Source organism: Scyliorhinus canicula, chromosome 14, assembly GCF_902713615.1.
Source record: "Scyliorhinus canicula chromosome 14, sScyCan1.1, whole genome shotgun sequence".
Classification (NCBI taxonomy): Eukaryota; Metazoa; Chordata; class Chondrichthyes; order Carcharhiniformes; family Scyliorhinidae; genus Scyliorhinus; species Scyliorhinus canicula.
Genome location: NC_052159.1, coordinates 88,696,069 through 88,716,632, shown reverse-complemented (window position 1 = coordinate 88,716,632; position 20,564 = coordinate 88,696,069). Strand labels below are relative to the sequence as shown.

Here is a 20,564-nt window from a genome sequence, read left to right as displayed (position 1 = left end):
GAGGCTACTTTATCCTGCATGCAATACCTTTTCATTGAAGGAAATGGCTCAGCGTCAACAGACGCTGAAATGACACATGCGTCAGGGAATGAATGTTCAATAAGACCCTGCCGCAGGTGAATGTTCCATTGGGGTGAAGTCACATGGAACAGATAATGTGCCCAGTACAACACAAACGTTTAAGAATAAAGAACAAACTAATTTGTTAATGTGATTAGAAAACACAAACATTGGCCATAGCAGAATTAATTTTCAATATTAATGCTGTTGGGCCACCAAAACTTAGGAAACAGACCCAAAACATTCTTTCTGTTGGCGCATGCAGTCCAAACTCCGCCAATAACTTACTAACACTGACCACCCTCAGTAACACTACAGTGATAACAGTGTTACTAAGCTCTACTGGGCAGACCTACTATCTGTTTAGAATCTTTTTAGTGTTAAAACAGTTAAATAGGGACCAATGGGAGGAAATTACATTTCTCACTTAAGAACCTGGAATACAAAGGATTTTTGAAAAGAATCAATCATTGGTTATCATTGCTGCTTTCATTATTCTTTCAATTGGTGTCTTTCCTTATTCGTTCAATAGTCAAATATCATTGGCATTTACATATCATCAGGGAGGCGGTGGTGCAGTGGTTTTGGCACTGGACTAGTAATCCAGAAACCCAAGGCAATGTTCCAGGGACATGGGTTCAATACAAAAGTCTGGAATTAAAAGTCTAATAAGGGCCATGAAACCATTGCAGATTGTCATAAAAACCCATCTGGTTCACTAATATCCTTTTGGGAAAGAAACCTGCCGTCCTTACCTGCTCTGGCCTACATGTCACTGCAGATCCACCACAGCAATGTGATTGGCACTTGAATGCCCTCTGAAATGGCTGAACAAGATACTCTATCACTGCCAAGTCTACAAAAAGGAAAGACCAGCTGGCATCGACCAAGACACCAGAAATGACAACGGCAAATCCAGCCTGTCGATCCTACTAATATCTGGGGGCTTGTGCCAACATTAGGAGAGCTGTTGCACAGACTAGTCAAGCAGCTGCCTGACATAGTCATACTGACTGAATCATACCTTACAAAGAAAGTCCTAGAAACCGCCATCAACATTCCTAGTTATGTCCTATCCCACAGGCAGGGCAGGCCCATCAGAGGTGGTAGCACAGTGAGATACAGTTGGGAGATGGTTACCCTGGGAGTCCTCAACATCGACTCCAGACCCCATGAGGTCTCATGGCATCAGGTCAAATATGGGCAAGAAATAACCTCATTCCCCCCCAAGTTGATGAATACGTATTCCTCCATACTGAACACCACTTGGAGGAAGCACCGAGGGTGGCATCGATGCAGAATGTATTCTGCACCCATGGACTTCAATGTCCATCACCAAGAATGGTTCAGTAGCACCATAACTGACCAAGCTGGCTGAGTCCTAAAGGACATAGCTGCTAAACATGATATGAGGATGTTGGTGACAGGAACCAACAAGAGAGGAAAATACACTTGACTTCATCCTCACCAATCTACCTGCCATGGATCTGTCCAAGACAGAATCAGTCGGAGTAACCACTGCACAATCCTTGTGGAGATGAAGTCTCATCTTCACATTGATGATACCCTCCATCATGTCATGTGGCACGACCACAGTGCTAAATAGGACAGATTTCAAACAGATCCAGTGACTCACAACTGGGCAACCAGGGAGTGCTCTGTGGACCATCAGCAATAGCAGAATTGTATTCAACCACTCTCTGTAGCCTCATATATAATCCCCCATAATACCATTGTTACCAAGACAGGGCATCAACCTAGTTCAATGAACAAAGAACAAAGAAAAGTACAGCGAGGAACAGGCCCTTCGGCCCTCCAAGCCCGTGCTGACCATGAAGAGGGCAGAGCAAGCCAGGAGCAGGACTACGTGTAAGTAAAATGAGGTATCAACCTGATAAAGCTACAACACTGGACTACTTGTGTGCCAAACAGCAGAAGCAGCAAGTGATAGACAGAGCTAAGCAATCCTATGGCCAATGGATCAGATCTAAGCTCTGCAGTCCTGCCATAGCCAGTCGTGAATGGTGGAGGATAATTAAACAACTTTTAATGATGGAGGAACACATTCCAGCTCATCATTGCAAAAGATTTTTAAAAAATAAATTTAGAGTATCCAATTCTTTTCTTTTCCAATTAAAGGGCAATTTAACGTGACCAATCTACCTAGCCTGCACATCTTTTGGCTGTGGAGGTGAGACCCACGCAGACACAGGGAGAATGTGCAAACTCCACACGGGCAGTGACCCGGGGCCGGGATTGAACCCAGGTCCCCGGTGCCGTGAGGCAGCAGTGCTAACCACTGCACCACTGTGCCGCTCTTCCATTGCAAAGGATAAAGCTGAATAATCTTCTGCAGAGGTGCTGAGTGGATGATCCATTCCAGCATCACAGATACCTGTGTTTAGCCAATGGGATTCACTCCACGTGATGTCAAGAAATGGTTGAATGCACTGCAAAGTCTATGGGCCCTGGCGATATTCCAACAATAGCACTGAAGGCATGCTCCAGAACTTGCTGTGCCTCTAGCCAAGCTGTTCCAGTACAGCTATAACACTGGCATCTACCAGGCAATGTTGAAAATTGCCCAGGAATGTCCTGTTCACACAAAACAGAACAAATCCTACCCGACCTATCACCGCCCCATCAGTCTAGGCTCAATCATCAGTAAAGATTTGAAAGGGGTAATCAACAGTGTTGTCAAGCAGCATTTGCTTAGCAATAACCTGCTCTCTGCACTCAGTTTGGGTTCCACCAGAGACACTCAGCCCCTGACTTCATTACAGCCTGGTTCAAACATGGACAAAAGTGATGAACTCCAGAGGTGTGATGAGAGTGACTGCCCTTGATATCAATGCAGCATTTGATCGAGTATGGCTTAAAGGAGGCCCAGAAACAATGGAGTCAATGGGAATCAGGGGGAGATCTCTCCACTGGTTGGAGTCATACCTGGCACAAAGGAAGATGACTGTAGTTGATGGAGGTCAGTCAGCTAAGGTACTGAACATCACTGCAGAGTTCCACAGAGCAGTGTCCAAACATCTTCAGCTGCTTCATCAATAACCTTCCTTCCAACATAAGGTCCGAAGTGGGAATGTTTGCGCAACGTTCAACATGGGTTGCGATTCCTCGCATACTGAAGAAATCAATGTTCAAATACAACAAAATGTGGGCAATATCCAGACTTGGGCTGACAGAGTGGCAAGTAATGCCACTGTGGCGCCACACAATTGCCAGGCAATAACCATCTCCTGCAAGAGAGAATCTAACCATCACTCCTTGCCATTCAATGTCATGCCCATCACGGAATCTCCCATTAACAACATCCTGGGGATTACCTTTGACCAGAAACTGAACTGGACAAACCATATAAATACTATGGCTACAATGGCAGGTCAGAAACTAGGAATTCTTCAGTGTGTAACTCATCTCCTGACTCCCTAAAGCCAATCTACAATCCAAAAGGCACAAGTCAGGAGTGTGGCGGAATACTTTCCCCTTGCCTGGTTGAGTGCAGCTCCAACAGCACTCAAGAAGGTTGACATCATCCAGGACAAAGCAGCCTACTTGACTGGCATCCCTTACACAAACAGTAAATCCTTCCACCACTGACACACAGTGGGGACAGGATATACCTCCTATAAGATGCACTGCAGGAACTCACCAAGGCTCCTGATACAGCACTTTCCAAACCCATGACCACTAGCATCTAGAAGGACAAGGGTAGCAGATACATGGGAACACCATTACCTGGAAGTTCCCCTTCAAGCTTATCACCATCTTGACATGAAATATATCACCGTTCCTTCAGTCGCTGGTCAAAATTGTGGAACTCCCTCCCTAACAGCACAGTGGGTGTACCTACACCACGTGGACTGTGGTTCTAAAAGGCATCTCACCACCACCTTGTCAAGGGCAATTGGGGATGGACAACATATGCTGGTCTAGCCAACCAAGCCCTATCCCATGAATGAATGTTTTAAAAGCCCAGATTTATTTGTTCCACCTGCATCGTATCTACGATTCTGAATCAATATAACTTCCGTTTTGATTCAAATCATGACACTTCAGCCAGTTGCCCAGTGGAGGTCTTGTAGTGCAATGGAAGTGTCCATACCTCTGGTTCAGAGGCACCGGGTTCAAGTCACAGACCAAGATTTTCTGACCATGGAATGAGCACTCATGACCCAGTTCAGCCAGGAATGCTCCCATCACCTCCCAATTCCACAAAGGGGAAAAATAGTATGCATGAAGATATGCTAAAAGAAATCAGTTGGCCATCATTGATTTGTGGACATTCCAGCTGTTGTCCAGGTTACCACATGAGGAACCTAATCCAATTATGCTTAGAAATCTTGTTGGTTCATTTACAATATGGGACAAAGGCATGTCTGCTTTATTAGCGAATAAAGGCATAAAGAAAGAGTGGGAGAGTAAAATACAACAGCAGGAAACCGTGACACTTGGTTTTCAATTTTACGGTCTTTCAGTAAATTTTATTACTCACTCTGTGATGTCAATCTTTTCCAGTCGTTTATGAAAATCAGTGGCAATGCGTGTAAAGTTATGTATAGCTGAAAACAGCGAGTCTGAAACACAAAAGCAGATTGTGGAAAAACCTTTAGACTTTTTAATGAAAGCATTATATTATTTTTAACTTTTTCAGTACCAATATTTAACAGGAAGTTATGTAAATAGCTTCCCAGCATTCGGTGCTGTATGAGCTTACGATCTCCACGTAACACACCTTGTGCTGTGTTTCAATCCAACATAAGCGCCCCAGATCGTACTCTCCCATTACTGAATGATACTGCATGGACATTGTGAAATTTGTCAACTACTATGCTTCATAATATCATGAGTTAGTCTTCAGACTGCCTCTGCGAGGATATGCAACAAACCTCCAGATAATTTACCACTGGTTCCAGGCATAATCCAGGAATAGAATCATAGATTCACTACAGTGCAGAAGAAGGCCGTTTGGCCCATTCAGTCTGCACCAACCCTCTGAAGGAGAACTCTAACCAGGCTCCCGCCCTCTCCTTCCAACCCTGTAACCCCACTTAACCCGCACATCCCTGGACACTAAGGGGCAATTTAGCATGGCCAATCCACCTAACCTGCACACCTTTGGATTGTGGGAGGAAACCGGAGCAACTGAAGGAAACAGACACGGGAGAATGTGCAAATTCCACACAGACAAGGTCAGAAATGAACCCAGGTCTCTGGCACCATGAGGCAGCAATGCCAACAACTGTGTCACCGTGCGGCCCTATGAAACAAATAAATGCCATTTAAACCATAAAATGCCACTTAAATTCCTCTGAATTTTCAGTAGTATATATGAGAACCAAATTCACTTTATTCATTTAAACTTCACATGAACTCATTTCAGTGGCTCTCAGTATTGACACACAAATCACTTCTGAACTTTTCTTGTGAATATCGTTTTCCACACTTCTTGCGCAGTGTGAGCTTTTTACTGTGACCTGATCTGACTAGAAAGCTGTTTCTGTCATGGTGTCCCAGATTTCATTCATTTCAACTATGTAATTGTTCATCTATATAGGACTAATGGAATTTAGTTCTGATTGCTGGAGATTCCCTGGAGAGTATATAATTTGAGACATTGTGCTTAGACTTAAGCAAGCAGGATATCTGATTGGGATAAAGATAATGTAATTAATGAGAGGAGCCAGATCTGTGACTGGCATTTTAGCTTTGTGTTTTAGAGTTTTAAGCTAAGCAGCAGCTTTTGCCAAGGCTGTCAAGTTAAGCAGTAGTCTGACACAGACAGTGCCAGGGTGGCAGTTCCAAGGTGCCCATGTTACAGTGGGAGGGCCAAGGGGTCACCCGGCAGTGTCCCTGAACTGGAAGCCCCCCCCCCCCCCCCCCCGGGTTCCGTTTCACCTGGTCCACATTTGTGTGGACCAGCACTGAACAGCACCCGGCTGGGGACTCCCTGGGGAGGCCGGTTGATGCCGGGAGGTCGGTAGATCCTGGATGAAATCTGCAAGAGCTGAGGCACCAAACATGAGGCAAGGATAGGGCAGGTGCAAACTTACTGGAAGGATAGGTGCACAGAGGTTCCATTGCAGTGGACTCAGATGAGGACTTCAATGGGGAGCCAATAGAAGATGGATTATGCACAGCAAAAGGCATAGATGCCCTGTTTTCAATGTAAATAAGCTTAGAGGAGTCTAACAATAACTTAAAGGCCTTTGTACTGAACTTGGAACTCATTATTTCCAGAATGGAAGTGGTGGCCAATTCTATTCACACATTTGTGGACCCAACCATAATGGTGTCTTGATAGGGATGTTACAGTTTCCAATGCCGTACATGTAGAAACCACCCAACTTCTAAGTGCTGCCTTGTAAACTCAGATTGCTGCTATTATGCAAAAGGGCTTGAGGGTGCCCCATTAGTTTAGCAATCAGCTCTCCAATAGATTACCAGATGAGGCATTGCCCAGAAGATTGGCATCGGCTCCATGCAGCATATATCAGCAGTCCTTTCTCAGGGGCAGCACATTGGCTAACACTGTTGACTCACAGTGCCAGGGACCCGGGTGCAATTCTGGCCTTGGGTGACAGTGTGAATTTTGGACATTCTCCCCGTGTCTGCGTGGATTTCTTCTGGGTGCTCCGGTTTTCTCCCATAGTCAAAGATGTGCAGGTTAGGTGTATTGGCCATGCTAAATTGTCGCTTAGTGTCCAGGGATGTGCAGAGTAGGCTATGGTTACAGGGCGGAGTCGATTGGTGAATACTCTGGGCTGAATGGCCTCCTTCTGCACTGTAGGGATTCTATGATTCTATGACCGCATTCTCCCTCCCACTAGCTCCACTCCAGCAATGTCCTTGCTGTTTTTAACCAGACCAGACTGGGTGTGGAAAGAAGGGAAATGAGTAAATCATTTCATTTTCTATACTTCCCATTTCTCCCCTTTTTTCTCTCTCCTAGAACATTGTTACGATTTGCCTTGTTCTCACCTTCCATCTCACCCAACTCCATATTGCTACCTCCAGCCTGATGCCATTACCAAATGCATCTTCGCTTCACCTCCCTTTTTCAATAATAATAATCTTTATTAGTGTCACAAATAGGCTTACATTAACACTGCAATGAAGTTACTGTGAAAATCCCCTAGTCGCCACACTATGGCACCTGTTCAGGTATACTGAGGGAGAAACCAGAATGTCCAATTCACCTAACTAGCACATCTTTCGGGTCTTGTGGGAGGAAACCGGAGCATCCGGAGGAAACCCACGCAGACAAGCGGAGAACGTGGAGACTTCGCACAGACCCAAGCCGGGAATCGAGCTTGGGTCCCTGGCACTGTGAAGCAACAGTGCTAACCACTGTGCTACTGTTCCACCCTGCCACTATTGGGTGGGCCCATTCTGTTCATGACACCTGTCCAACCTCTCAATCATCCCTGGTACCTCTATGGCATCTTCCCATGCAAAAGCGGGATTTGCAACACAAGCCCTTTTACTTCCTTCCCACCGTCCAGGACCCCAAGCATTCCTCCCGGGTGTAACAGAGATTTACTTGTACTTTTTAGATTTAGTTTGGTGTGTTTGCTGCTGACAGTACAGTTCTGTGTACACAGACTGGTTGACTGCTTTGCTGAATACCGGCCACCAAGTGTCAACCTGAGTTTCCTGTCACCTGATAAACCAAAGTTTGTGGAAAAACACCTCTTTACTGGATATATTTCATGCTGACTACAGCAACCCCACACCCTTCCGTACATTTCAACACCCAGTCTCTGTGAGATACCAATGTAGCAAAGTTTCTGGAAGAGTTGAGAAATGTCCTGAATTTGATGATTTACTGTGTATATGTATTACTGGAAATTGCTGTCAGATTTATATTTTGTTCAAGATTAGCACTGAAAGCTACACTGTTAACATGACACCATGATCCAGACCGATCCATAACTTCATCATAAAAGATTGTTGATCTCAAATGTTAACTTTGTCTCTCACAGAAGCTACCTGATCAGCTCAATCTTTCTAGCATTTTCTGCTCTTAAGTTTATTTCTGATTTTTAAAAATGGGTTAAAGAGTGTGGTAGTATAGAGATACTACGGTACCTGGGAGTGTGAGCTACCATTGGTGGAGAAGGCTCGCTGCTCATTGGCCCAAGTGTTTGCACTTCATTGATCGGAACGTAAGGTAGCTCCGCCCAGTGAGGTGGGGTATAAGAACCCGTGTTTCCCAGCAGCCGGCCTCTTTCTGTACTCGAGCTGCTGGGGAAACATCTTGTTGATTAAAGCCTTCAATTCGGACTACATCCTCGTTTCAGTAGTTATTGATCGTGCATCAATGAGATATGGGGATCAGGTAGGGAGGTGGATTTGAGACCAGGAGAGATCATCCATGATCTGAATGAATGGCGGAGTAAGCTCGAAGGGCTGAATTGCCTCCTTCTGTTCCTAATTCCTATGTTCCTATGTTATCTTGATTAAAATCCATTTGCCTTTTTGCAATCTATATGCTTAGATGATTCAGATTTCAATTGTTTGTCAATGAATAATACGATAAATTATTACACTGTCCTTTCACCTCCAGATCTGGAGCTTTAATTCTGTCCATCACACTGGGATGGTAATCGCTCCTTCAAATTGGTAGATTCTTAACAAGAACCAGTTCACGTAACTCTCAGATTAGCTCAATTATTAGTGTCAATTCTCATGCTGTTATGGTGGAGGAGTTCCCCTGCAGTTACCTTTCAGACACAGCACATCCAACACCCAATGTGTGCTATATTAATACTCAAAATAGTTAAGCAGAAAAGGTAAAATAGATGAGAGAAATGTGGACGTATGTAGAACAGGAAAGTGCCCAGTCATGTGCATGAGAATTCAATCACAACTGAAACACTTACTTACCAAAGGAAACCTGGTATTTGTTAAGCTGAAGTTGATGCTGCTTGGCCTGCTCGTAAATGACGTTTGCATAGTTGGTCAAAGCTTCAGCGTAATCTCTGCAGTCAAAAGGTATGATGATGGAGTCGGCTATCTCATAAACCAATTCTCCTCGTACTTGGGCCACTGTAAGCATTTTCTTAAAGGATGGGTCATAAAACCATTCCACCATCTCAAATGTTTCGTAAGCACTGTGATATACTGGGTAACTGCTGTATTTGGCAGTGTTCTGGAACACACAAGGAATACCTGAGACGGTTAACATTGTTAGACCATAAGACATCGGAGCAGAATTAGGCCATTCGGCCCATCGAGTCTGCTCCGCTATTCAATCGAGGCTGATACGTTTCTCATCCCTATTCTACAACCTTCTCCCATAACCCTTGATCCCCTTATTAATGAAGAAGTATCTCTGTCTTCAAGACACTCAGTGATTTGGCATTCACAGCCCTCTGCGGCAAGAGTTCCACAGATTCACCACCCTCTGGCTGAAGAAATTCTTCCTCATCTCAGTTTTAAAGAATCATCCCTTCAGTCTGAGGCTGTGCCCTTGGGTTCTAGTTTTTCCTACTAGTGGAAATATCTTCTCCATGTCTACTCTATCTAGGCCTCTCAGTATCCTTTAACTTTCACTAAGATTCCCCCCCTCATCCTTCTAAACTCCAATGCATAAGGTACAGAAGTCTGAAGACCCGCACATCCAGACATAGGAACAGCTTCTTCCCCACAGCTACAAGACTCCTCAATGACTCCCCCTCGGACTGATTTGTTCCCTGCAAGAACACTATTCATGACGCCCTATATTGCTCTTGCTCATGTGTTTGTTTTGTTTGGCCCCTTGTTCCGCACTGTAACCAATCACTGTTTGTCGATGTACCATTTATCAATGTTCTCTGTTGATTATTCTTTTTGTCTACTATGTACGTACTGTGTACGTTCCCTCGGCCGCAGAAAAATATTTTTCACTGTACTTCGGTACATATGATAATAAATCAAATCAAATCAATGAGTACAGGCCCAGAGTCCTCAACCGCTCCTCATATGGCAAGCTTTTTGTTTCAGGGATCATTCTTGTGAACCTCCTCTGGACCCTTTCCAAGGCCAACACATCCTTCCTGAGATACAGGGCCCAAAACTGCTCATAGTACTCCAAATGGGATCTGACCAGAGCCTTGTACAGCCTCAGAAGTACATCCCTGCTCGTGTATTCTAGCCCTCTTGACATGAATGCTAACATTGCATTTGCCTTTCTAACTGCCAACTGAACCTGCACGCTAACCTGAAGAGAATCTCGAACTAGGACTCCTAAGTCGCTTTGTGCTTCTGATTTCCTGAGCCTTTTCTCATTTAGAAAATAGTCTATGCCTCCGTTCTTCCTACCAAAATGCATAACCTCATACCTTTCCACATTGTATTCCACCTGCCACTTCCTAGTTCAATCTCCTAGCCTGTCCAAGTCCTTCTGGACAATACTGCTTCCTCAATACTACCTGCCCCTCTGCATATCTTTGTATCATCTGCTAACGTAGCAACAGTGCCTTCAGTTCTTTCTTTCAGATTATTAATGTATTCTTTCAGATTGTTAATGTATATTGTGAAAAGTTGTGGTCCCAACACTGACCACTGAGGCACACCACTAGTCACCGGCTGCCATCCTGAAAAAGACCCCTTTCTCTGCCTTCTGCCAGTCAGCCAATCTTCTATCCATACCAGGATCTTACCCTTAATACCATGGGCTCTTAACTTAAATAACAGCCTCCCATAGTGCACCTTGTCAAAGGCCTTCTGAAATCCAAATAGATCACATCCACTGGTTCTCCTTTGTCTAACCTCCTTGTTACCTCCTCAAAGAATTCTAACAGATTTGTCAGACATGACCTCCCCTTGACGAAGCCGTGCTGACTCAGTCCTATTTTATCATGCACTTCCAAGTACTCCTCAATCTCATCTTGAATAATGGACTCTAAAATCTTTCCAATGACCAGATCAGGCTAACCGGCCTATAATTTCCCGTCTTCTGCCTCCCTCCCTTCTTAAACAGGGATATTACATTTGCCATTTTCTCCCTGCCTCCAGTGATTCCTGAAGGTTCATCACCAATGCCTCCACAGTGTCCTCAGCTGTCTCCTTTTGACTCCTGGGGGTGTAGTCCATCCGGTCCAGGTGATTTATCCACCTTCAGAAATTTCAGTTTCCCCATAATCTTCTCCTTAGTGATAGCCACTACATTCACCTCTGTCCTCTGATTCTACTAAAATTCTCGTATCCCACTGGTATCACTGACTGTAGTGAGAATCAGCTACAGATTAGAAGGAAACATTTCCTTTCAACTGATTTAGCTTTGTCAATTCACATTGTAAGATCCAAATGTAAAAAAAACACCTTAATTTTTCAAATAAATACAGAAAACAGTCAACAGGTCAAGCTGCATAGAAACATAGGAAATAGGAGGAGGCCATTCGGCCCTTCAAGCCTGATTCGCCATTCATTATGATCATGGCTGATCATGCAACTTTAGCCTGTTCCCTGCCTTCCCACTATATCCTTTGATTCCTTTAGCCCCAAGAGCTATATCTAATTTCTTCTTGAGAACATTAGCGAATTCCACAGGCTAACCGCTCTCTGGGTGAAGACATTTACACGCTAATCTCTTATGTGGGACCTTGCCGTGAGCCTTCTGAAAAGTATAAATGAATCACATCTATTGGCTCCCCTTCAACTCTAGAACATATTAGAACATAGAACAGTACAGCACAGAACAGGCCCTTCGGCCCTCGATGTTGTGCCGAGCAATGGTCACCCTACTCAAACCCACGTATCCACCCTATACCCGTAACCCAACAACCCCCCCCCCCCCCCCCCCTCCCCCTTAACCTTACTTTTTAGGACACTACGGGCAATTTAGCATGGCCAATCCACCTAACCCGCACATCTTTGGACTGTGGGAGGAAACCGGAGCACCCGGAGGAAACCCACGCACACACGGGGAGGATGTGCAGACTCCGCACAGACAGTGACCCAGCCGGGAATCGAACCTGGGACCCTGGAGCTGTGAAGCATTTATGCTAACCACCATGCTACCAATGGATGTATTTAGATGGTCAGACATTTCTTTGTTCTCCATTTTTAATTCACCTGTTTCTGACTGTAAGGGACACCTATATTTCTCTTCACAAATCTTTTACTCTTCACGTACCAATAGAAACGTTTATATGGACTCTTGCTCCCAACATAAGCACAAGGAGCTTATGGATTTCAATTAATCAGCTGTCAAACCTCCTCGAAAGGCGTAGCCCCCAATACCCCAACCCAAACCCCAGCAAAGCCCTGAACACATTTTTCTCCATCTTCCCTTCAACTAAGCCTTCCCCAAGGTCTTCTTGTCTGCAGGGCCAAACTCTTGCCCCGTCAACTTCATTCCCATCAATTAGCAATCGCACATGTCATCTGATATTGTTAATGGTTCTCTCTCCTCCAGCCTGAGGGCTCAGTGAGGGCAGCAGAGGGCCTGAGGGAAGGGTGAGGACGGCAGAGGGCCTGAGGGGACAGTGAGGACAGCAGAGGGCTTGAAGGCAGAGTGAGGATAGCAGAGGGCCTGAGGGCAGAGTGAGAACAGCAGAGAACCTGAGGGCAGAGTGAGGAGGGTCTGAGGGCAGAGTGAGGATAGCAGAGGGCCTGAGGGCAGAGTGGGGACAGCAGAGGGTCTGAGGGCAGAGTGAGGACAGCAGAGGGCCTGAGGGCAGAGTGAGGACAGCAGAGGGCCTGAGGGCTCAGTGAGGACAGCAGAGGGCGTGAGGACAGAGTGAGGACAGGAGAGGGCCTGTTGACACAGTGAGGATAGCAGAGGGCCTGGGTGCAGAATGGCAACAGCAGAGGGCCTGAGGGCAGAGTGAGGATAGCAGAGGGCCTGAGGGCAGAGTGAGGACAGCAGAGGGTCTGAGGGCAGAGTGAGGACAGCAGAGGGCCTGAGGGCAGAGTGAGGACAGCAGAGGGCCTGAGGGCAGAGTGAGGACAGCAGAGGGCGTGAGGACAGAGTGAGGATAGCAGAGGGCCTGGGTGCACAGTGAGGACAGCAGAGGGCCTGAGGACACAGTGAGGATAGCAGAGGGCCTGGGTGCACAGTGAGGACAGCAGAGGGCCTGAGGGCAGAATGGCAACACCAGAGGGCCTGTTGACACAGTGAGGATAGCAGAGGGCCTGGGTGCACAGTGAGGACAGCAGAGGGCCTGGGTGCACAGTGAGGACAGCAGAGGGCCTGGGTACACAGTGAGGACAGCAGAGGGCCTGGGTGCACAGTGAGGACAGCAGGTATGGGTAACTGGCTGGTGTGTTATTACCTTTTGTTGCTGTAAGACTGTGGTTTAAATTAATGCCAGCAAAACTATGAACAGTTTTCATGTTAAAAGTAATATAATTAAACAAGATAATCAACATAATAAACTAAATAGCAAGTGAATAAAAAGTTTAATCAAACATGAAAAACTGAGATAGTGATGGGTATGCAGGTTTTGTCGTTGTTGTAGCATGTGGATGTTAGCGGAGTCAAAGAGATCCTGAGCAACCACATCTGTAGTGAGTGATTGCAACTCATAGAACTTAGTAAGAACTGGCGTCCAAGCAGAGATTGCAATGCATCAGGGAGTCTTATCTTTGATCTAGGAGTCAGTCCAATTCATTAACATAGCTATTAGTTTAGACTTGGGACAGAAGGATGCAACCTTGGATAAGGTTGGTATGGTCATCTTGAATGCAGTGATGCAGGGATTTCAGCCTCTGACCTTGTCCAACAGGTATGAGGTGCTTTCCACCTGCTGGATGCAAGGGCAAACTGAACACGGCACCATGATAGAAGGAGTAGTAGTCGGGAGCAAAAAGAAATGCAACAGTGGTCGGGAATAGTATATTCAGAGGTATAGATAGTGTTCTCTGCAGCCATAATTTGGAGTCCTTATGGTTGTGTTCCCCAGTGCCATGGTTAAGTATATTTTCTCATTGCTTGAGAAGAACTTTGAGTGGAAGATGGGGGAAGACATGCTCCACGTAGAAACTAGGAATGAGGTTCTTCGTTCAAATTAATAAATAGACCTCAAATGTAAGCAGGGCAGCACGGCAGCATTGTGGCTAGCACAATGGCTTCACAGCTCCAGGGTCCCAGGTTCGATTCCGGCTTGGGTCACTGTCTGTGCGGAGTCTGCACATCCTCCCCGTGTGTGCGTGGGTTTCCTCTGGGTGCTCCGGTTTCCTCCCACAGTCCAAAGATGTGCAGGTTAGGTGGATTGGCCATGATAAATTGCCCTTAGTGTCCAAAATTGCCCTTAGTGTTGGGTGGGGTTGCTGGGTTATTGGGATAGGGGGACTTGTTGACCTTGAGTAGGGTGCTCTTTCCAGGAGCCGGTGCAGACTCGATGGGCCGAGTGGCCTCCTTCTGCACTGTAAATTCTATGATATCTAACACATGTAAATTGACATTGGGTCAAACTGATCATAGAATTGAATGCCTGGCTGAAAGAGTAGTCTGAGAGTCAGGGATTTAGATTTATGGGCACTGGTATGAGTGCTGGTGAAAGAGGGAGCTGTAATACTGGGACAGACTCCACTTAAACCAGGTTAGAAACAGACTCACAGTGAATCAAATAACGACCACTGGAGCCTGGGCTCGAAACTGGAATGGGCCTTCTCTGTGGGTTCAAAGCAGAGAATAATAATAATAATATTTATTGTCACAAGTCGGCTTACATTAACACTGCAATGAAGTTACTGTGAAAAGCCCCCAGTCGACACATTCCGATGCCTTTTCGGGTACACAGAGGGAGAATTCAGAATATCCAATTCACCTAACAGCACGTCTTTCACGACTTGTGGGAGGAAACCGGAGCACCCGGAGGAAACCCACGCAGACACGTGCACAGACAGTGACCCAAGCCGGGAATCAAACCTGACAGAATATTAGAAATAAGAGGAACTTTTAACAAAGTAGATATAATAAGAGAGGAATTCAATCTTCATACAGATCAAACAAATAAAATTGGCAAGAGTGGTTTGGAGAACAAGTTCATGGATTGCATTTGAGACCGTTTAGTAGAAAACCAACCAGGGATGAATCTATTTTAGATCTTCTCTGGTGTAGTGACTTAATTAGTAATCTAATACTTAGGAAACCTTTAGGGAAGAATGGTTATAATATGATAAATTTCATATTAAGTTCAACAGTGACATACTTAATGCTGAATGGAGAATCTCACACTTAAATGATGACAATTACGTAGGGATGAGGGAAAGTTTGATAATTGGGATTGAGAATTTAGATTTTAAAATATAACAATAGAAGGGGGATCATTGAAAGAATAAAGTCTTTATTGTCAATGAATATACATTCCATTCAGAAAGAAAAACTCCGTGGTAAAGATAATTGACAAATGACTAATCAAAAAGGTTAAGAACAGTATTAGATTAAAAGAGTAGAAGTGTAGAAAATTTGTGGATTAGGAAAGCTTTAGAAACCAGCAAAGGACCAAAAATTGATATATATTAATGGCTTAGATGAGGAACCAGGTTTCCTGATTAAACAAAACTAAACATGGCTGACATAAATAGATTCTTGAATTGAAAGGGAATCAAGAAGAGGATTGGGCAGCAAAGTGGAATTCTGGTTAAAAATGAGCTATGATTTTATTGAATGACTGGGTAGTTCAAGTAGCCTGCACCTGCTCCTACTTCTTAAATTCCAGGGTAATTTGAAATTAGACTGAGAGCTTTAAAGGTCCGAAATTGGTGGCATCAAGCCTATTTGTGAGTATTGTGATTTACAGCGAGCAATAGTGATAGCAATAGAAGATCTGTGCTCCAAAACTTGCCGCACCTCTATTCAAGCTGTTCCAGTAAAGCTGCAATGTGGAAAATTGCTCAAGTATTCCTGTACACAAACCACTGGGCAAATCCAACCAGTTAATTAAACTCATCAGTCCACTCTTGTTAATCAGTAAAGGGATGGAAGGAGTCATCAACAGTGTTCTCTAGCATCACTTGCTGAGCATTAACCTGCTCATAACGCTATGTTTGTGTTCCATCCGGGTCACTCTGATCCTGATCTCATTCCAGTTCAAATATGGACAAAAAGCTGAACTCCAAAGCTGAGGTACGAGTGATTGCCCTTAACATCAAGACAGCATTTGACATAATGTGGCATCAAGGAGCCCCAGCAAAACTGGAGTCAATGGGAATTAGGGGGGAAACCCTCTGCTGGTTGGACTCATACCTAACACAAAGGAAGATGACTGTGGTGCTTGTGGAGGTCAATCACATCAGTTCCAGGACATCATGACTGGAGTTCCTCAGGGTATTGGCTCGTCCCAACCATCCTCAGTTGCTTCTCCAAGACCTTCCTTCCATCATAAGGTCAGTAGTGGGTTGTTTGTTGATGATGGCACCATTCGCGACTCTTCAGATACTGAAGCAGACCATGTCAAAATCCATCAAAGCCTGGGCAATATCCAGGCTTGGGCTGACAAGTGAAAATAACATTCACGCCACACAAGTGCCAGCCAACAAGAGAGCATCTAATCATCAACCATTGGCATTCCATTACCATCACTGAATCCCATACTATCAACAGCCTGGGAGTTACCATTGACTAAACACTAGTCCCCAAACCCCGCCTACCATCTACAAACCTCGAGTCAGGAATGTGAGGAATTCTCTCCCCTTGCCTGGATATGTGCAGCTGCAACAACATTCAAGAAGCTTGATACTGTCCAGCAGAAAACAACCCTCTGGATTGGCATCCCATTCACAAATATTCAGTCCCTCCCGACCAACGCACAGTAGCAGCAGTGTGTACCATCAACAAAATGCACAGTAGGCTCCTTCAACAGCACCTTCCAAACCAACTACCACTACCATCTAAAAGGACAAGTACGGCAGATACATGGGAACACCACAACCTGGATATTCCACTCCAGGTCATTCACCATCCTAACTTGGAAATATATCGCCATTCCTTCACTGTCCTGGTCAAAATCCTGGAACTCCATCCCCAACAGCATTTGTGCACTTACACAACAAGGATTGGAGCAATTCAAGAAAGCAACTCACCAGCACCTGGTACTTCGGTTTCCTGCCACAAGTCCCGAAAGACGTGCCTGTTAGGCGATTGTGACATTCTGAATTCTTCCTCTGCGTACCTGAACAGGCGCTGGAGTGTGGCGACTGGGGGATTTTCACAGTAGCTTCATTACAGTGTTAATGTAAGCCTACTTGTGACGCTAATAAAGATTATTATTATTCTGAAGGGCAATTTAGAATGGACAATAAATGCTGGCATCGCCAATGGAGCCGACATCCCTTAAATGAATTTTTTAAAAATGATCTGAAGCTAGATATTTTATGCTGCTACTATGAAGTTGCAACACAAGTGTTATTTTCCACCAACAGGCAGCTTCCATCAAGCTCAAAAGGCATGGGGCTGGGTTCTCCACCGGCGGGATGCTCCGTTTTGCCGGCCGCCCAGGAGTTTCCCGACGGAGTAGGGTTGCCCCACAATGGGAAACCCCATTGACAAGCTGGTGTAACGGAGCATCCCCCGGCGCGGTGAACCTGAAATGTGGTGCAGTGGGTCAGAGAATCCAGCCCATTGTGCTTACCACAAAAATGAGGATATGGTATAGGAATGTCACTGCAAGTGTGATGCAAGGAACATAGGTTCTAAGTCCCAACTGCTACCAGATCATATCAAGCAGCACATCCGTTCAGCTGTTTGCAATAGGCAGCGTGCTGACCGTAATCAACCAGCTCATGCTTGCAAAACTCAGAACTTAGGGGCCTCACGGTAGCTAGCATCAATGCTTCACAGCTCCAGGGTCCCAGGTTCGATTCCCGGCTGGGTCACTGTCTGTGTGGAGTCTGCACGTCCTCCCTGTGTGTGCGTGGGTTTCCTCCGGGTGCTCCGGTTTCCTCCCACAGTCCAAAGATGTGCGGGTTAGGTGGATTGGCCATGCTAAATTGCCCGTAGTGTAAGGTTAATGGGGGGATTGTTGGGTTACGGGTATACGGGTTACGGGGGTTTAAGTAGGGTGATCATTGCTCGGCACAACATCGAGGGCCGAAGGGCCTGTTCTGTGCTGTACTGTTCTATTCTATTCTATAAGTTCCAACGTTAGGTGTGGTTGGACGGCACTTGCTCGAGCGAGAACACGTGGCAGGTAGATAATGGAGGAGGCCTCTCGCGGTCTTCCGGGCAGCCTTCATGCCACGCGGGAAGTGAGTTGGAATCTGAAGCATGCCCAAAAAGAACATGACCAAATGTCGCTTGCCTAAGAATGGTTTAAACGTACTTAGGGGCGTTCATCTGATATCTACCAGCCTCCCGGGATTACTAGCCTTCCCAGCGAGGCTGCAGCAGGAGCCGTTCAGTACTGGTCCACACAAACGTGGGCCAGGTGGAACTGCACCCAGGGGGTCTCCCAGGCCATCAGAGACCTCTGGCTGGTCATGGATAGTGCAAGGTAGCTCCCTTGCCCACCCCCAGATTGCGGGCACCTTGGCACTGCCCAGCTTGCACCTTGGCACTGCCACTCTGGCACTGCAAAGGTGCCCAGATGCCAAGCTGGTAGGAGCACTGCCCAGGTGCCAGTGAAAGGATGTCCGGGTGGCTCTACCAAGGGTCTGAGCCTGAGTGGGAGCCAGGCCCATGAAGGGAGCATGGAGGTGAGGTTTGAATGGTGGAGGTGGGGTGTGCATGGCAGGTAAGTTGGGAGGTTGGGGGGGGTGATGGGTGGCAGTCATGGAAGGGGGGCCTAGAGAGGAGGGACCTCCCAGGCACCCAGTAGTGGGTAATGTCCATGTGTGTGCGGGGGGGGGGGGGGGGGGGGGGGGGGGGGGGGCTGACATTGCTCCTGGGAGGGGAGTGTGGGGAACCACAATCTCACTTGTGGGTCCTTTCAAAATGGTGGCCCAATCTCTGTGTTCAGCTCCCCAGTGCTGAAAACAATTCTCAGTGTGGGGCTAAACCAGAGAAGCACTCCCGAGGGCGCAAAAAAGTGACTAAGGGCGTAATTCTCCGCAACAATTTCGAAGTGTTATAGCGAGCGGGAATTGCTGCGAGCTTCCCGGAGCTCAGTCCAGCGAGGCCTCATGGGCGTCTCGCCAGAAATGAAGCCTCGCCAGCTAATTCACCAGCACTGCGCTCCCCAGCCCCCGCTAACAAGGTCAAGCAGTACTTAAGCTGCACTTGCTCAACCAACCCCAGCCAGCTCATAGCAATGGCACCCAGAAAACCGGTCCCAAGATTTTGGGATGCTGACCTGAGGAGGTTGCTAGATGCTGTGGAAGCGAGGAGAGATGTCCTGGTCCCCTGAGAGTCCACGAGGGTCAGCCATAGGGCTGCCAGTGCTACCTGAGATGGGGTGGCGGCAGCTCTGAGCGCCGGAGGTGTGACCAGAGAACTGGCCTCCAGTTAGGAAAAAGGTCAATGACCTACACCGGGCAGCACAAGTGAGTAAAGAATAACACTGCCCCCACCCTGACCTGATACCTCTCCACCCCCATGGGAGCATCAACCTCCCCAACTCTCCAAGCGACCCCCAATCCTCCTTCCAACTCCCTCCCATTTCAACCCCCCCTCCTCCCCCAACCCTTCCTTCCACCACTGTGAACCACGCATGTGGCTAACTCTGTGTCTCCTCAGGAAAAGCACTTCCACAATCGCCGTGAGAGGGCCCAGATTGGCGGTGCTGTGCCGGACAGCAGAATCCTCACCAACTTCGAGGAGTGTGCCCTGCAGGTGCCTGGGACGGCCGAGGACAGGACGATGACCAACGCGGAGGCTGCCGGACGCCGCAGAGGTAAGGAAGCACCGGGTTCTACCGAGAGGACCTGTCACACAAGTTATTATTGCCTTATTGACTGACCCATCCCCCCCCCCCCCCCCCCCCCCCACTGGCCACATGTTCATTCTCCCACAGGTTCTCCAGCCGACGTCGCCGCCCCATCCTGAGTGGCCCCCTGTCCAGTCTCCCATGAGACCACCTCAGAGGAGAGCTCCGAGGATGCCACCATAATAGTCACATCACAGCTGTCATCCCCACCCTCCACCAGCGCAGATACTCACACCTCGGTGGGAAATGTTCGTGGTCAGGCTTCTGGGGCACAATCTGGTAAGCACCACACAGCTGCTGATGTACATCAGGTGGAGGCAGGAATGCCCAAGTGATATAACAGTCAGAGGTTGGATCCCAGGATCCAGCTGGGTCTTAGCCTGATGCTGAGCCTATGGAAGAGGTCATTCTGGAGCTGATGGAGATGTTAGGGTGCGGCCAGGTCATTCATAGGGAGATGTCAGCATCACTCCAGCAGATAGATCCATAGCTCCTTGGAGTTGTCCCAGAGGCTACGGGTGCAGGAGATGGCGCCGGCAATGCGTGGCACCGAGGTGCCTAACGCAGTGGAGAGCCTGGTGCATGACGTCGGCACCATTAGTAAAGGTGTCCAAGGCGTCGCTCTGTCAATGACGGCCATGGCTGAGGGTCTTGGCAGAATGTCCACTCGGTGGGGGATGTGGCCCTGTACCAGGCTGA

General features: G+C 46.9%; 1 protein-coding gene across 1 annotated transcript in view; it reads right to left on the bottom strand.

Moving 5' to 3' along the window:
- The window catches only part of naalad2 (N-acetylated alpha-linked acidic dipeptidase 2), a 232,795-nt gene that overhangs the window by 16,720 nt on the left and 195,511 nt on the right, over positions 1-20,564 (bottom strand). The window contains exons 16-17 of the mRNA XM_038818871.1: positions 8,959-9,223; positions 4,565-4,646 (exon numbers count right to left, since the gene is read on the bottom strand). Of these exons, the coding sequence (XP_038674799.1) occupies positions 4,565-4,646; positions 8,959-9,223 (347 nt within the window). The remainder of the gene's footprint in view (positions 1-4,564; positions 4,647-8,958; positions 9,224-20,564) is intronic.